We start from the raw sequence: 12,762 nt of genomic DNA on the forward strand, positions 1-12,762 counted from the left end.
TGGTTCCAACTTGGGTTCATAGAAAAAATGTGGTAATTGACACATGTTTAAAAGCAATTCTTTTTTTGAACTGTCAACTATGCACTTTCAGTAAACGAGTAATAAGTCCAAGCAGATGGGAGTTCTGATTACAGAACAGAATTATTAAAATTGTGGTTTTTGCACAAGTACGAATGGTTGTTTGTATGAATGGGGATGAAAGCGGATGTGAGAAATGATGTATGAGATGTGATCACTGGTTGGTGTTTTTCTAGATTTGGTTTTTAATAGATGAGAAGTCAAATGTGTTTCATGTGATTTTTTGTAAATGTTTTTCCACGATGATATTTGACTGATGAATAAAATAAATGAATTCTAACACATACATTGTCTTTTATCTAGAATATATACCCTTTAAGTAGGGTTATTCTTTGGAAGGGATTGGGTGTCGTCTTTATGCATGAATTGTACCATTAATGATTGGAGGGTTTGCACTTATCCACGGATAATTGCAGTTTTGGAGGGTCATTTGTCAGTCGGACCGTAGCTCCTTTTCACTCACTAAGTTATCCACAAACTTTCACCTTCATAAGAAATCGATTACTTAATTGACCATTAAGTAATTGATTAATTACTTGCTCTGCGACTGGGTGCCATTTGACGGCACCCAGCCGCAGAGTTGTAGTTTGCCGGTCCGGAAACAGCAGTGCCAGTAACCTTACCGGCAACATTGTTTCTGGACCGGTACACTTAGAATGAGGCCCAATGTCTTGAGACCCCTAGTAGGGACACAGTACATCAACTTTTGGAAAAGCCAAGGGCTCGGAAACTACTAGGGTGGTGGTCTGGCACAGTATAAGAAACTATTAACATACAACAGCATAACATAACAAGTAGTCTGGACTAGAGAGGACTGTCAGTCTGGCCTTAAAGGGAGCATAGAAAATAAATAACTTATGGGAATACTATAAATACACTTTTATTTTCAGAGTAACGCATTCAAATGTTGAAGGGCATTTTTCTGTATTTAAAAAATATCCATTTTAAATATACGCTGGCATCTATAAATAGGTTAATAGAAATGTGAATTGAGTACAGGAAAAAAGAAGACATTGCAATCTTTCATAACGGTTTCCAGTTCCGTAACTCCTTGGACAGCGTATTAAATGCTTCATCTTGGTCGGGGACCCCACTTAATATCCTTCACTCCTTGAAACTGCCTTTTCAGAGAATGCGGGTCTGCCCATTCAGAATCTAAACAAGAGTCGTCATCATTTTCTGCAAGTTTCTGGAAAATATCAAGGTATAGCATATGAGAAACATGAAGAGACCGGTCACAAAATGCACCACATTAATGAAAGATAACCAACTTAAACTTGCCTTGCAACGTCGGAATATTATGTATTTAATATTTGCTGCGAGTCATGTGTTGCCTGGCAGCAGAACACTACAATTTGTGGATAACAACAGGTATGCAAATTATGTTTGGCCTCAACAAAATCACAAAAGCACAAAACACTCCCAATACAAAACAAATACAACCAATTAGATGTGGTCTCGATGTCCATTCTGCCTGGTCAGAGCAGAGAAGCAAGGACAATGCTACTCCAAAACAAACACACTGCTTGTTCCTGACATGCGCATCGCATTTTCCAATTCTGTAAGCACGTTTTTGGCATTGAATGCTGTATTGATTTTACGGGTAGTGGTAGTTGGACTCAAATATGTGCCCTTATTTTATGCCATATGTTATCCCTGTGGATTTTATTTCATTTAATTGTTTTTCTACAATTGCTTTAACATCTGAACATTTCTTTTCACATAATCCATCACTGGTGAGAACACATTTTACAAAAAGACGAATTTCACGAAATATAAACATCGCATAAAAGTCCATTCAATATAAATTCCCGAAGTGCTAAAGTACTATTCACGTCTGGAATGTCCTATAAATTGCCTGTGGGCTAAAAAGTAACTGGATTAAAAAAGGAATCCCGTGGGTCCTATAATATCTATTCTACAGGTCCCCCTCTATCAGGGTACAAATCAAGGTAGCAATGGTCCGTTTGGGGGGGAAGTAGCACATCATTTCCAACCCGAGTATATTCAAGTCGCAGCAGTGTGCATGCTGTTCTGTTATTCTACACAGGGTATTGCTACTTGAATTATGGCCCCAAAATGAGTCACTCTTAATACTCTCATAATTACTCACAAAGGAGCCCAGCCTCGTCATATATAATGGCCCATTTGAGCGACACTCTGTCAGAATATGTCAAGCAGTTTCTATACAGCATACTCTAGCCTTCGTTTCAATCGAGCGCCAACTACCTACATTTGATAGCACCGGTAATTTGTTTAATCACAGTAGCAATGCAAATCTCTGTAAGGGAGGCGAGGGACACAACATGAGGTAACCCTTTGGTGCCTTATATGTATGCGTCGCAGCTTTAAACACTTCATAGCAAGTACATTGAGCCATATGTTCATAGTTCTCTGACCAATCCCATCTCTCCAGTTTAGGCACACATTTCTCTGTCAGAGAGAAAACATTTCGGCCCCACTCAGGTTCCCAATGTATTGCTTCAAAAGTCTCAGCCACCTACTGAGAATGGGTGTCTTCTGGGCATACACAGTCGCCCAGTAACTTCAATAACGGGCAAATGGGATTCGATATGGTTTATATGGAAAGGAGACAGCTCCTTTATAATGCAAGTGCAGGAAGTGAGCTAAGGCCCAACTCCAGGCGAATAGCTTCGATCGGGGTGCTTGGTCCAAGGTTTAAACCCCTCCTCCAGAACTTACCCTCAATGATTTTCAGCCATTTAAAATCACTCATACATAAGGCTTCCAGGCCATAAAATGTAGTGAGACAGAAGGTAGTTTTTTTATAAAGCATCATATAGCCAGCATGATCTCTAGCAAATGTTGCAATCCTAGATGTTGTATCAGTGATTTTCTGCATTTTTTGGCTATTAGCACCTTATAATCCCCTTTAAAGGATAGCTCAATGCCCAGATATTTCAAGTGGTAAACTTTTTCAATATGATTTCCCTTAATCAGCACCCTCGAAATAGTGATAGACTTATACGCAAAATGCATCAATTTAGTTTTGTTATCATTTATACGTAAACCATCTGCTGCAGTGTATCTCTGCAGCTCGAGAAGTGGTCTCTTTATGCCAGAATAGGTTCGGTCACATAGAACCAGATCTTTGGCATAAGCTATGCAGTGTATCTTAGTATGTTTGAGTTTAGGCAGACAGCTCTGAATTCTACCCAGCACGGATGGTAAATCAGCGATATATATATTGAAAAGAATTGGAGCCAATACGTACCCCCGTTTTGTGGGGTGGGTATAGCTCCACGAGAGTCCAGTCTCATCTGTACTGAGGTATATTCATAGAAACCACAAACTGCTCTTATTAAGTCAACAGGGCAACCACAGTTTGCCATTTTGTTCCATCTTGTTTTAAGCCATTTAAAAAACACTTAAGAGACATTTTGCGTCGAGTTGAAATCAAATGCTACAAGCGTGTGACACATCAACTGGAAAAGATGCCATTTCATTTCCTTCTTTGGTAAAAGGAAAAAGAGGAGCTTCATAAACAAAGGTTATTTTATGACAACAAAGGGACATTAGCTATAAAAAATGTAATGTAAAGGTTTCGGCAAATAAATGTGAAAATGTTTGGTTTGACATCAATCAAGTAACTTTCTTTGGGAAAGTCTCAATGACCCATTATATCACCTGAAAAAGATTCGAGGTATTTTTCTGAAAAAGCAGACTCAGCCCTTTGTTAAAAGGTACAGTTAGTTAAGGCTTGGATGTCAAAGTGTAAGCGATAATCTGAGGATTAAACCATCTCAAACTCTGGCTAAATCCCTGAAAAAATGTGTTCTCCCCAGGCGTCCCAAAGCGCTCAAGGGGACTGCATGTTCTAAGCAAAGCACAGCATGTGGGGATGTTCTACAAGCCCTCTTATACCTCAGGGGACTTTACTGAGCAAGAGAAATACCCCATTTAGGTGATACTGGAAAAAGATCAGTAAGAATTTTCTATGTATTCTGCCAACCTCTTTGCAAACATAAAATAGGCATTTGTGAGTGTATGCAACTCTTGTAGAAGGGCAACTGGCCTTTCTCATAATGCTCATTCAGCCACAAGTAAGGCCAGGTGTCCACCTCCATGTATTTAGGGTACATACATTCTAGTTCAACAATGGACGGCTCGGATGGAATACACTGCCTCTCATCCTGGATACCTTAGTATGGTCTGCTCAGCACCATCATAAGAGATCCCCCTGAAAGATGGCGACGGTCCAAGGGTTTGTATTCCTTCACCTTCAAAAAGGTGAGATGGTAGGTGGAGACAAAGTTAACCATTTGACCCCAACAACAAAGATACATTAAGCAGGACGTTGGGCTCTGGGAACACTGATGCAAAGCCTGTGTCTTTCATATTTTGTGCTGTAGCTAAGAGGGTTAATTTTGACTTCTCACAATCAAAAACATTCTCACAGAATATTTTCAATGAACACAGATTTTCTATTTGAGAAAAAAAAAACTGTCTGCACTTGTGTTTTCTGTGCCTAGTAGGTGCACCACTGTTACCCAAATACAAGAATAGCATTGCTAGGTGGACTTCCGTCAGTTACGACACGGCAGCCTTTCTGTCAGTCCAAACCAGAGACATTCTGCCATGAGGGAAGACCATATATGTGGGCAACCCAACCCTTCAGGGATACATATGAATGGTTTTTCAGTGGGGCGCGGCTGCTGGATCAGGAATCTCTTCAATAAGCTGGACCTTTTGCACCGGCATGAGGACAGAAGGCAAGATATAACCACTTATCACCTTTCCCTACATAAATTCACTATTGATCCGCCAGGCATTCTTGTAGTCCTCACATATGAAGCCTGGCGTGTGGAACCATGAAGATCACAAGAGCCCATGTTGCTGAGCAGGCAACAGATTTGCCAAAGTGAGGAGTGTTTTTCAAGCCTTGACACTTGCAGTTAATAGAATGGTAACACTTTCTTGTGTCATTGATCAGCACCAAACATTGAATTTTATGTTCGGGGCACCATGTGACCATTGCAAAGTTTACTTGTAAGATCAGCTAGCTAGGAGGCGGAGGATCAGGACTACTCTTCCTTTTGCCCTCATCCATGTTTTCTCACATATGGATAGTGTGACGAATCATGGGATTCACCACTTCTCCCCAGGGGGGAGCCTTTCCTTGTGAGGCTAGGGAGGTGAGCCTGCTATACGATATCCTCCCTAGGTGTGGAGGCCAGCGGGACCTCATCAGGAGAGATTCCCCTCCTTGGGGACAAGGACTTCTGTGCCCCAGAGTAACTCCCTAAATTACTCACTCTCAGACCAACAATAACACCAAGACTTCAGAAGGGCCAAGAAGATCAAGCAAAATTGTGTTATTGTGCCATAAAACACAAGGCCCAACTTGAAGAAATGCATAATAATAATAATAATATGAAGAAGAGTGAGCGAGCAGTACAGATCCTAAGTGGCAATACTGTGAAGAAGAATGAACAAGTGATGGAGGGCGTTCAACTGAAAGAGAAAGAGGAATAAAATCTTCTGCTAGGGAAGGCCCAGCCCTGTGTCATAAAAAGAGAAGGAACATTATCAGGAGGTACAGAAGCCCAGCAGTAGGTCTTGTGTGCCGAGGAGGCAACAAGCTGGCGTGGCAGGAAAGCACTTAGAGAGCTGGAATCAGGAGAAAGAATGGAAAGGAAACCCCAAAGAAGAGAGCCAGTGGTGAGTGGTGGCGTGACCCAGGAGTGGTGGACTATGCAGTCTATTAACTATGCAGAGACTGCTACGAATTTGGCAGCACAGAAGCTGAGAGACTCAGAGAGAAGACAGAAGCTGCCCTGACACAATGAACAGCTATCCCTGTCCTGCACGCAGGCCCAGGATTCTATATGATATTACTGCATTTTGAAACTCGAACCCCAAAAAGACAGATGTATTTTGGTCATTTTTGGTGTCGTTTTCAAAATGCTGTAGTATCACGTTGGACCAGACCCTCGGATTAAAAGGTATTCGGGGGGTTTCATCCCATGAGCCCCCTTTCACGACCCCTCCCCCCTCCTGTCCCGCACCACACTTTCCTCTCACACTCACACCATTAATTACATTTTTTAAAATACTTTTTTTAAACTCGTGCCCCCGCCCCCTCCGATTCCCAATACATACATTAAACACATCTCCCTTACATACATGTACACACACATGCACCCCCGCATCCAAAAAACACATACCTTTCTTCCACGACGTCCCTCAGCTTCACACTCGTGTGCAACTCATTCAGAAGCTGTCATTTCCAAAATTGCAGCGCAGCCAGAGGAGGACAGCGTCGCCGGGGCAAGGTAAGTCGGGTGGGGTGGTGAGTGGAGAGAGTTTTAGGTGGGTGAGAGGGGTTTTATGATCAATTTAGAAAGACCAAATTATCGATTTTATTCTGTCTTTCTAAATCGATCATTTTTGGTTCTGTCTGGTGAAAACAATGTTTTCACCTAAGACCATGCCTGGTGATGCCAACTTGTAGAAGAGAAGGTAACGGGAAACCCGGGAGTGAACATGAATGCAACGAGTGCCAAGATCAGACTCGTCCCAGAAATAATGAGAAGTGGAAATAAGAAGTGAATCATTATTGGCCCAAACATAGTCGTCTCAGTAAGAGAGACCACTTTGATGAATGGGGTACCAAAATTCATAAGACTGCTAGGAACTAATATAACGACTCACCCGCACATCCTACTGCTCCCAGTAAATACAAGAAGTAACCACAAGAGTGAGATTCATTACTGGGTCTATCATACTTCTCCCAATAATAGAACAAGTGAACCAGAGCTTCAGAAATCTTATGGAGAGCATTATACCCATCCCTATGGGGGAAGGGGGGGTCAAATAACCAGAGGAAGACAGAGTTAGAACAATAAAAGATTGTTTCTATTTCCCAGAAAATTAAGTTGATGCTGGAGAAAGACTTAAGGAAATTTGAGAAAGGCGAAGTGAAGGCAGGTCAAAGCGCAAGGAGCGCAGAAGAAGAGGATCTTAGAAAGCCAGGAAAAAGGGGACCCAGCAAATGGGAATATTACCCTAGGCGAACTGAATAATTTAATTCAACAAATAGACCAAGAACTATCTGAAGAGTCTATATTAAGGCTGAGAAAGCCTGGACTTCAGTTCTTTTGTCTTAGGGGTAGGGTCAGCACAGCTTAGTTTTGGACAGAGGATAGACTTTTGCTTTGGACTCCACAACTGATGACAAGCACCCTAGTAAGCTTTATTAGGCACGGAAATCCTCATTTTAGGGACAGTGAGGCCTTTTACTTATTTCAATACAACATCAGTAAGAATGACAAAAACTGGTCCTTCTCCCCCCTTCTGGTCCATGACAATAGACATACCTTTTTTCCTCAGGACAGCCATCACCACTATGTAATTTGGGGATGGAAAGACACTACTTGAAATGCTGGCTCGGTTTGGCCAGAATGTGGAGGGGTTAAAAATTAGCAAGATGGGAGTAAATCGTGACATTTTTCAGCTGCCTTGATGGTGCTTCTTGTTCAAAAGGACATTTGTCTCCTGAACCAATTTTCCAAAAGGACATTTGTCTCCTGAACCAATCATCCATGTGGACTAGGCTTCTCTGTGCTTCCTCTGGAGGGATGCTTGGAGGACAGCTTATAAACCTTAAAGTGTAGATATGCTACAATGCTGAGCACTCAATTGACTTTGGTAATGTTGTTGCAACACTCAAGAAATCTTTCAATGGCCCCCTTTACCCTCCCACCACCAGGGTGCTTTACATTGGAGGAAGTGTCTGGGAATCATTGCGTCTTTACAGCTGCAGAGTGTTTTTTTGTTTACCCTTACATGTGTTTTTTGAAATGCCAGTACCCTTGTTTGTGTAGCTGTAGAACCTGCGAAAGTAGAATTCCTGGTTATGAGAATCTCTTGAAGTTACCACTTCTGTAGTAAGACCTGGTTAATTCCTTTTTGTCTAGAATTGATTGAACTGAGGGTCTACCAATCGTTTTCATTTTAACTTTTTCATGGTCAGCGTGGTAGCGGAACCATAAAAAGGCCATGGCAATGGCCTCTCAGATCGACTGAACATATCATAATTGCTGTAGGAGACTGGCCAGTCTACTTTTCATACTCTTATGACCCCTTCTTACCTTCAGAATTCCAAATTGTACCCACCATCATTCCTACCTACTTCCAACCGTCCTCCCTGGAACTTTCCAGACCCCGCCCCATGATGGTGCAATTTCTTCTTCGCAACTACTGCATAGTTGTCAAAATATTTATATGTACATCTTGAGGAATAGTGAAAGTGATGGAGGATGTAGAGACCATTCAGAGTAGAGTTAGGAGCACAGTGGACTGAGATGGCTAGGAGTAAGGTGTTGTGGATGCTGCTGCCATGAAACAGTCCCTTCAAAGCCACACATTTTCTTGGTGAAGCGATGGATGAAAATAGTGGGTGGAGTATGTGCAAGAGAAGCAGGGGCTGTAGGAGAATTCAAAAGAGGGTCGGGAACTCTAGTCTGAGGGATCTTCATCCGAACCCCCACTTCTGTGTGACGTTACATTTTTCTGAGCCTTTGACCTCTCCCTGCTTAGAGCTTGTGCACTGTACCCTCTCCCTAATCCCCACCTGAACTTGTGGGTTGCCCCTCTCTGAGCCGGTTTGCTGAAGACCTGTTTGCGAGTCTGCTAATCCCCATGCCTCTGGGCTGCCCCATCAGAGTTTGAGCACTGCTTTCGCCATACTCTGTTCCCCCATACTGAGCCTTTACGCTCCAACTCTGAGCCTGTACACTGCTTTATCACTTCCAAGTTTGCATGCTGTTCCTACTTTTGTGCTTGTGTACTGCCTTCATCGATCGTGTACTTCCCTAGATCGATATGACATTTTGATGTATTTTCCGGATTCTTTTGTATAAATCAACCCTGTATGCAATCGCTTTCTTGCACTGAACGTACGCGATAACTCAAACTCCTTCAGTACTCCACTAGTCTTTTAAGGGGGAGCATCTATTATGATGGCCCATGAGAGCAATGGCAGTAGAAGCTTGCAGAGGTTGATGGGGATCTCTTTCTTTTCTCCTACTCGTCTTGGTGTGCTTGTCCATAGTAAATAAAAAAGATGATTATACATTAAGAATTAAGCAATACTATGTGGTTCTAAGAGCTGCAACGTTAATAGCCAGCGGCCAAAGCTAATAGGCCAAAGTGCAGCCAAGGCCTTTAACGAGGCCCCCTAGCCATTACTACCACGATAGACTTCTTACAACACAGTATTATTGCTATCAACACCACAGGACGTCCTAAGAGAAAGTAACAAGTAAAGCAAAAAAGAAAAAAAAAAAAAGAAAACCACAAACCATAGATATGTTTCTTCCATTTCCATGGCCACTACAGGGAGATTGTGGCGCAAGCAGAGCGAGGACAGGATGGAACTGAGCCTATTTCGCGAGTCACTGGAACTAGTCGGGGAAGGAGATGTAGGGGCGGAGAGAGCGAGCAAGGGGAAAGGGTGACAATGGGAAGACCAGGAAGTGCAGCACCAACTGGAAAGATGGAACACAAGCCGCTCACCAAGTATACTACATAATCAGGTGTTTCAGGCATCAGGTGTGAAGTGCTGGTAGGGGCTGTAGGGATACAGAACCGGCCCCAGTATGCAGGGGTTGCCAGGGGGCAGTGCAGGTGAGGAACTGACAGGGAGGGGACCTGGGCCCGAGAACAGAGGGTAGCCAGGTGACTAGTGCAATTTCAGTTAAGCCAGGAATTAAGCAGGAGAGAGGAGGAGAGAAAGCAGAGGCAAAGACGAAGTTCTTGAGGTGCTTCCGGAACCGGAGATGGTTCTCAATTTTCAGAGAGGCAGAGAGGCTGTTCCAGAGGGAGGCCCCAGCCGAGGAAAGAGATCTACCACCAACTTGATGCTTGGAGATGTTACTGACCCTGAGAGAGTTGGAGGTGGACGAGCGAAGAGCTTGAGAAGAAAGATATTTAAGAAGAGAGAGTTGAATGTATTGAGGCCCCAGAAGGCCTTGTGGACAATGCAGAGGGTTTTGAACTTAATCCTTGCAGCCACTGGGAGCCAGTGTAGAGATTTCAGTCCTGGAGAGATACGATTCCTGGGCTTGAGGCCAAAGACAAGTCTCTCAGTCCTGTTCTGGATGAGTTGCAGAGGGCGGAGAGTAGAGGCAGACAGAGTTAGAAAGAGGCTGTTGCAGGAGTCCAGCCTAGAGAGAACCAGAGCTCTGGAGACAGTCAGCTTCTGGGGGAAGGAGAGGAAAGGAAGAATACCTCTGAGGAGGTGCATCTAGTAGTGTGACTTCTTAGAGACCTCAGAGATGCGGGGAGAGAAGGAGAGTGGAGTCGAAGATGACCCCGAGGCTTTTAGCCTCACAGGTGGGAGCAGGAAGAAGGCCAAGAAAGGCCGGCCAGAGAGAGACAGAAAAGATGGGAGCGGGTGTGCTGATGAGGAGAATCTCAGTTTTACTGGCATTAAGGCAGAGATCATTGGTGGCACACCACTCCTGGATAGCAGACAGACAGTCAGAGATGGGAGGAGAAGAGGTGGCTGAAGGTAGCACTGAAAGTTTGGGCAGAGAGCAGCAATGCGCTGGGCATGAAGTGCCAGGTATTGGTTGAACAGCCAGGGAGAGAGGTTAGACCCCTGGGGAACATCACATGTAGAAATAGAGGAGAGGAAGGATGCAAGTTGAAACTGGGAGGGTCGATCGGAGAGGAAAGAAGTCAGCCAAGCCAGGGCCTGATTGGTGATACCCAGGTTATCACAGAGACGGCTGAGTAGGATGGCATGGTTGACCGTGTCAAAGGCAGAAGAGAGATCAAGTAAGATGAGGACACAGGGGGTGTTGGAATCAAGGTTGGAGTGCAGGTCCTCACGGATGTTCAGGAGAGCCGTTTCCGTGCTTCTGGCAGCCCTGAAGCCAGGCTGATGGTCATGGAGACAACCAATAGATTCAGTGTGAAGGTTAAGCAAGGAAATGGCCAGCTTTTCCAGGTGTTTACCCAGGAAAGGAGTGATGGAGATTGGGCGATAGTTAGCCGGGCAGCACGGGTCAGCAGAGGGTTTCTTAAGAAAAGAGGGTGCATCCTAACACAGTATCCATTAATGGAAGCGAAGCAGGTGCATGACACTATTCCAGTGCTGTGTTCAGTATCCTCTGCACTAAGGGCAGCAGTGTTTCAAGCCTGTTGTGTTTCTGCCATGTTTGTCACCTCTGTTGGATTATTCGGCTCATTGACCACCAATATCATGCGCTCAATGAATGATGCCATCCAGCATAGGGGTCCTTAATTGTGGAGACGACAGTGATGAAGAGCCCCCAGTCTTACTGGGGAAAAAGATATACAAGCTCTATGATAGGTGGCATGCCTTGCTGGTGTTCGACCCTGCTGCTAGTATTAAAATTAAACTATCTATCCCTCTTGTGTTTCTGCGTTGAGTGGTGGTGCTTCATGGGCTCCTTTTGATATGGGCTGACTCAGTCATCGGATGAACCAGCAGATGGTCTGCTGGTAGGTAGGCATACCATGGTAGAAGGCCACAGCATCTTTGAAGGCTTTCTATGCTTCAACCCAGAGGTTGTGGACTTCATGCCAAATCAAAGAAACTTCTCGGCGGCAACCATCTTGATGATAAAGCCATGAGCAATGGGAATCTTGGCATCAAGACTTTACGTCGAAGAGCACCTCTTCAATGACAAACCTGCTGTTATCCAGTATCTTCATGCTGAATGTCAAACAGACAGGACAGCCATCAATGCAGTAGTCAGTTGACAAATAGCAGGTCACATATTGCAAGCAATAGTCCTGTTTGGCCATCTTTTCACTATATTTTGGTCATAGTCAAATAGAGCTGACACAGTGAAGAAGCAACGAGGAGGAAAAAATAAGCATATATATATATATATATATATATATATATATATATATATATATATATATATATATATATATATTCCTGCTGCTAAAAATACTCATGTAAGGTAAAAGCCTTCAATGAAAGGATAAAGGCCAAATCAAAGTATGGGAGAAAATGTGGCAGATATGGGACTCTCTGGAGGCTGGCTCTTAAACAGACTGTGCCCACTGGTTTTAAAAACAGGAACAATGCATTATTCAATTTCTTTGTTTTGTCGCAAAAAAACAAAAAAAACAAAGTTAACACAAACCTATGTGTAAATTAAAAACATATACATATATATAAATATATATATTTTTTTTAAATAAAACATTTTACTATTTCAAATAGCTTTTTAGATGTATAAAAGTATTTTGAGATCTGCAACAGAGTCCTGTATCTGAGGTTGGGCAGTGTGGAAGAGCTGTGCCTTGGATGTCGACACCCACTACAGGATTTGAACCCTAAAAATGCTATTTGTATTGTATTGTATTGTATTAGTCATTTATTTAGCGCCCTTTTTCCCATTTGTAAGGTCTCAATGCAATTTGTGGTTGGAACGCCCTCGGGGACCAAAGTCCATGTGTGGGAGATTCTAAGAGTTAACTTTAAGATGCGTTTTGCCAGGTTAGGACTTCGGTGTGCTGGCTAGGCTCCAGTAAGCGGGCTGGAGGTCAGGCATGTTAGCAAGTGCTGTTGGTGGTTTAGGATGGAGCGTAAGTGCCGGAGACTCGATGTGAGCTAGAACAAAACAGTTTGTAGGTTGTCACTGTATACTAATGGCGGAGGTGTTGAGGTACGTC

The 12,762-nt window shown here is 43.4% G+C and overlaps 1 protein-coding gene across 1 annotated transcript in view; it reads right to left on the minus strand.

Annotated features, from left to right (window-relative positions):
- Positions 1–942: 942 nt before the first annotated feature.
- The window catches only part of CFAP298 (cilia and flagella associated protein 298), a 104,734-nt gene continuing 92,914 nt past the window's right edge, over positions 943–12,762 (minus strand). Inside the window, exon 8 of the mRNA XM_069636344.1 lies at positions 943–1,267. Within this exon, the coding sequence (XP_069492445.1) occupies positions 1,151–1,267 (117 nt within the window). The 3' untranslated portion in view covers positions 943–1,150. The remainder of the gene's footprint in view (positions 1,268–12,762) is intronic.

The sequence above is a fragment of the Ambystoma mexicanum genome, chromosome 7p (genome assembly GCF_040938575.1).
Source record: "Ambystoma mexicanum isolate Mex_15411 chromosome 7p, UKY_AmexF1_1, whole genome shotgun sequence".
Lineage (NCBI taxonomy): Eukaryota > Metazoa > Chordata > Amphibia > Caudata > Ambystomatidae > Ambystoma > Ambystoma mexicanum.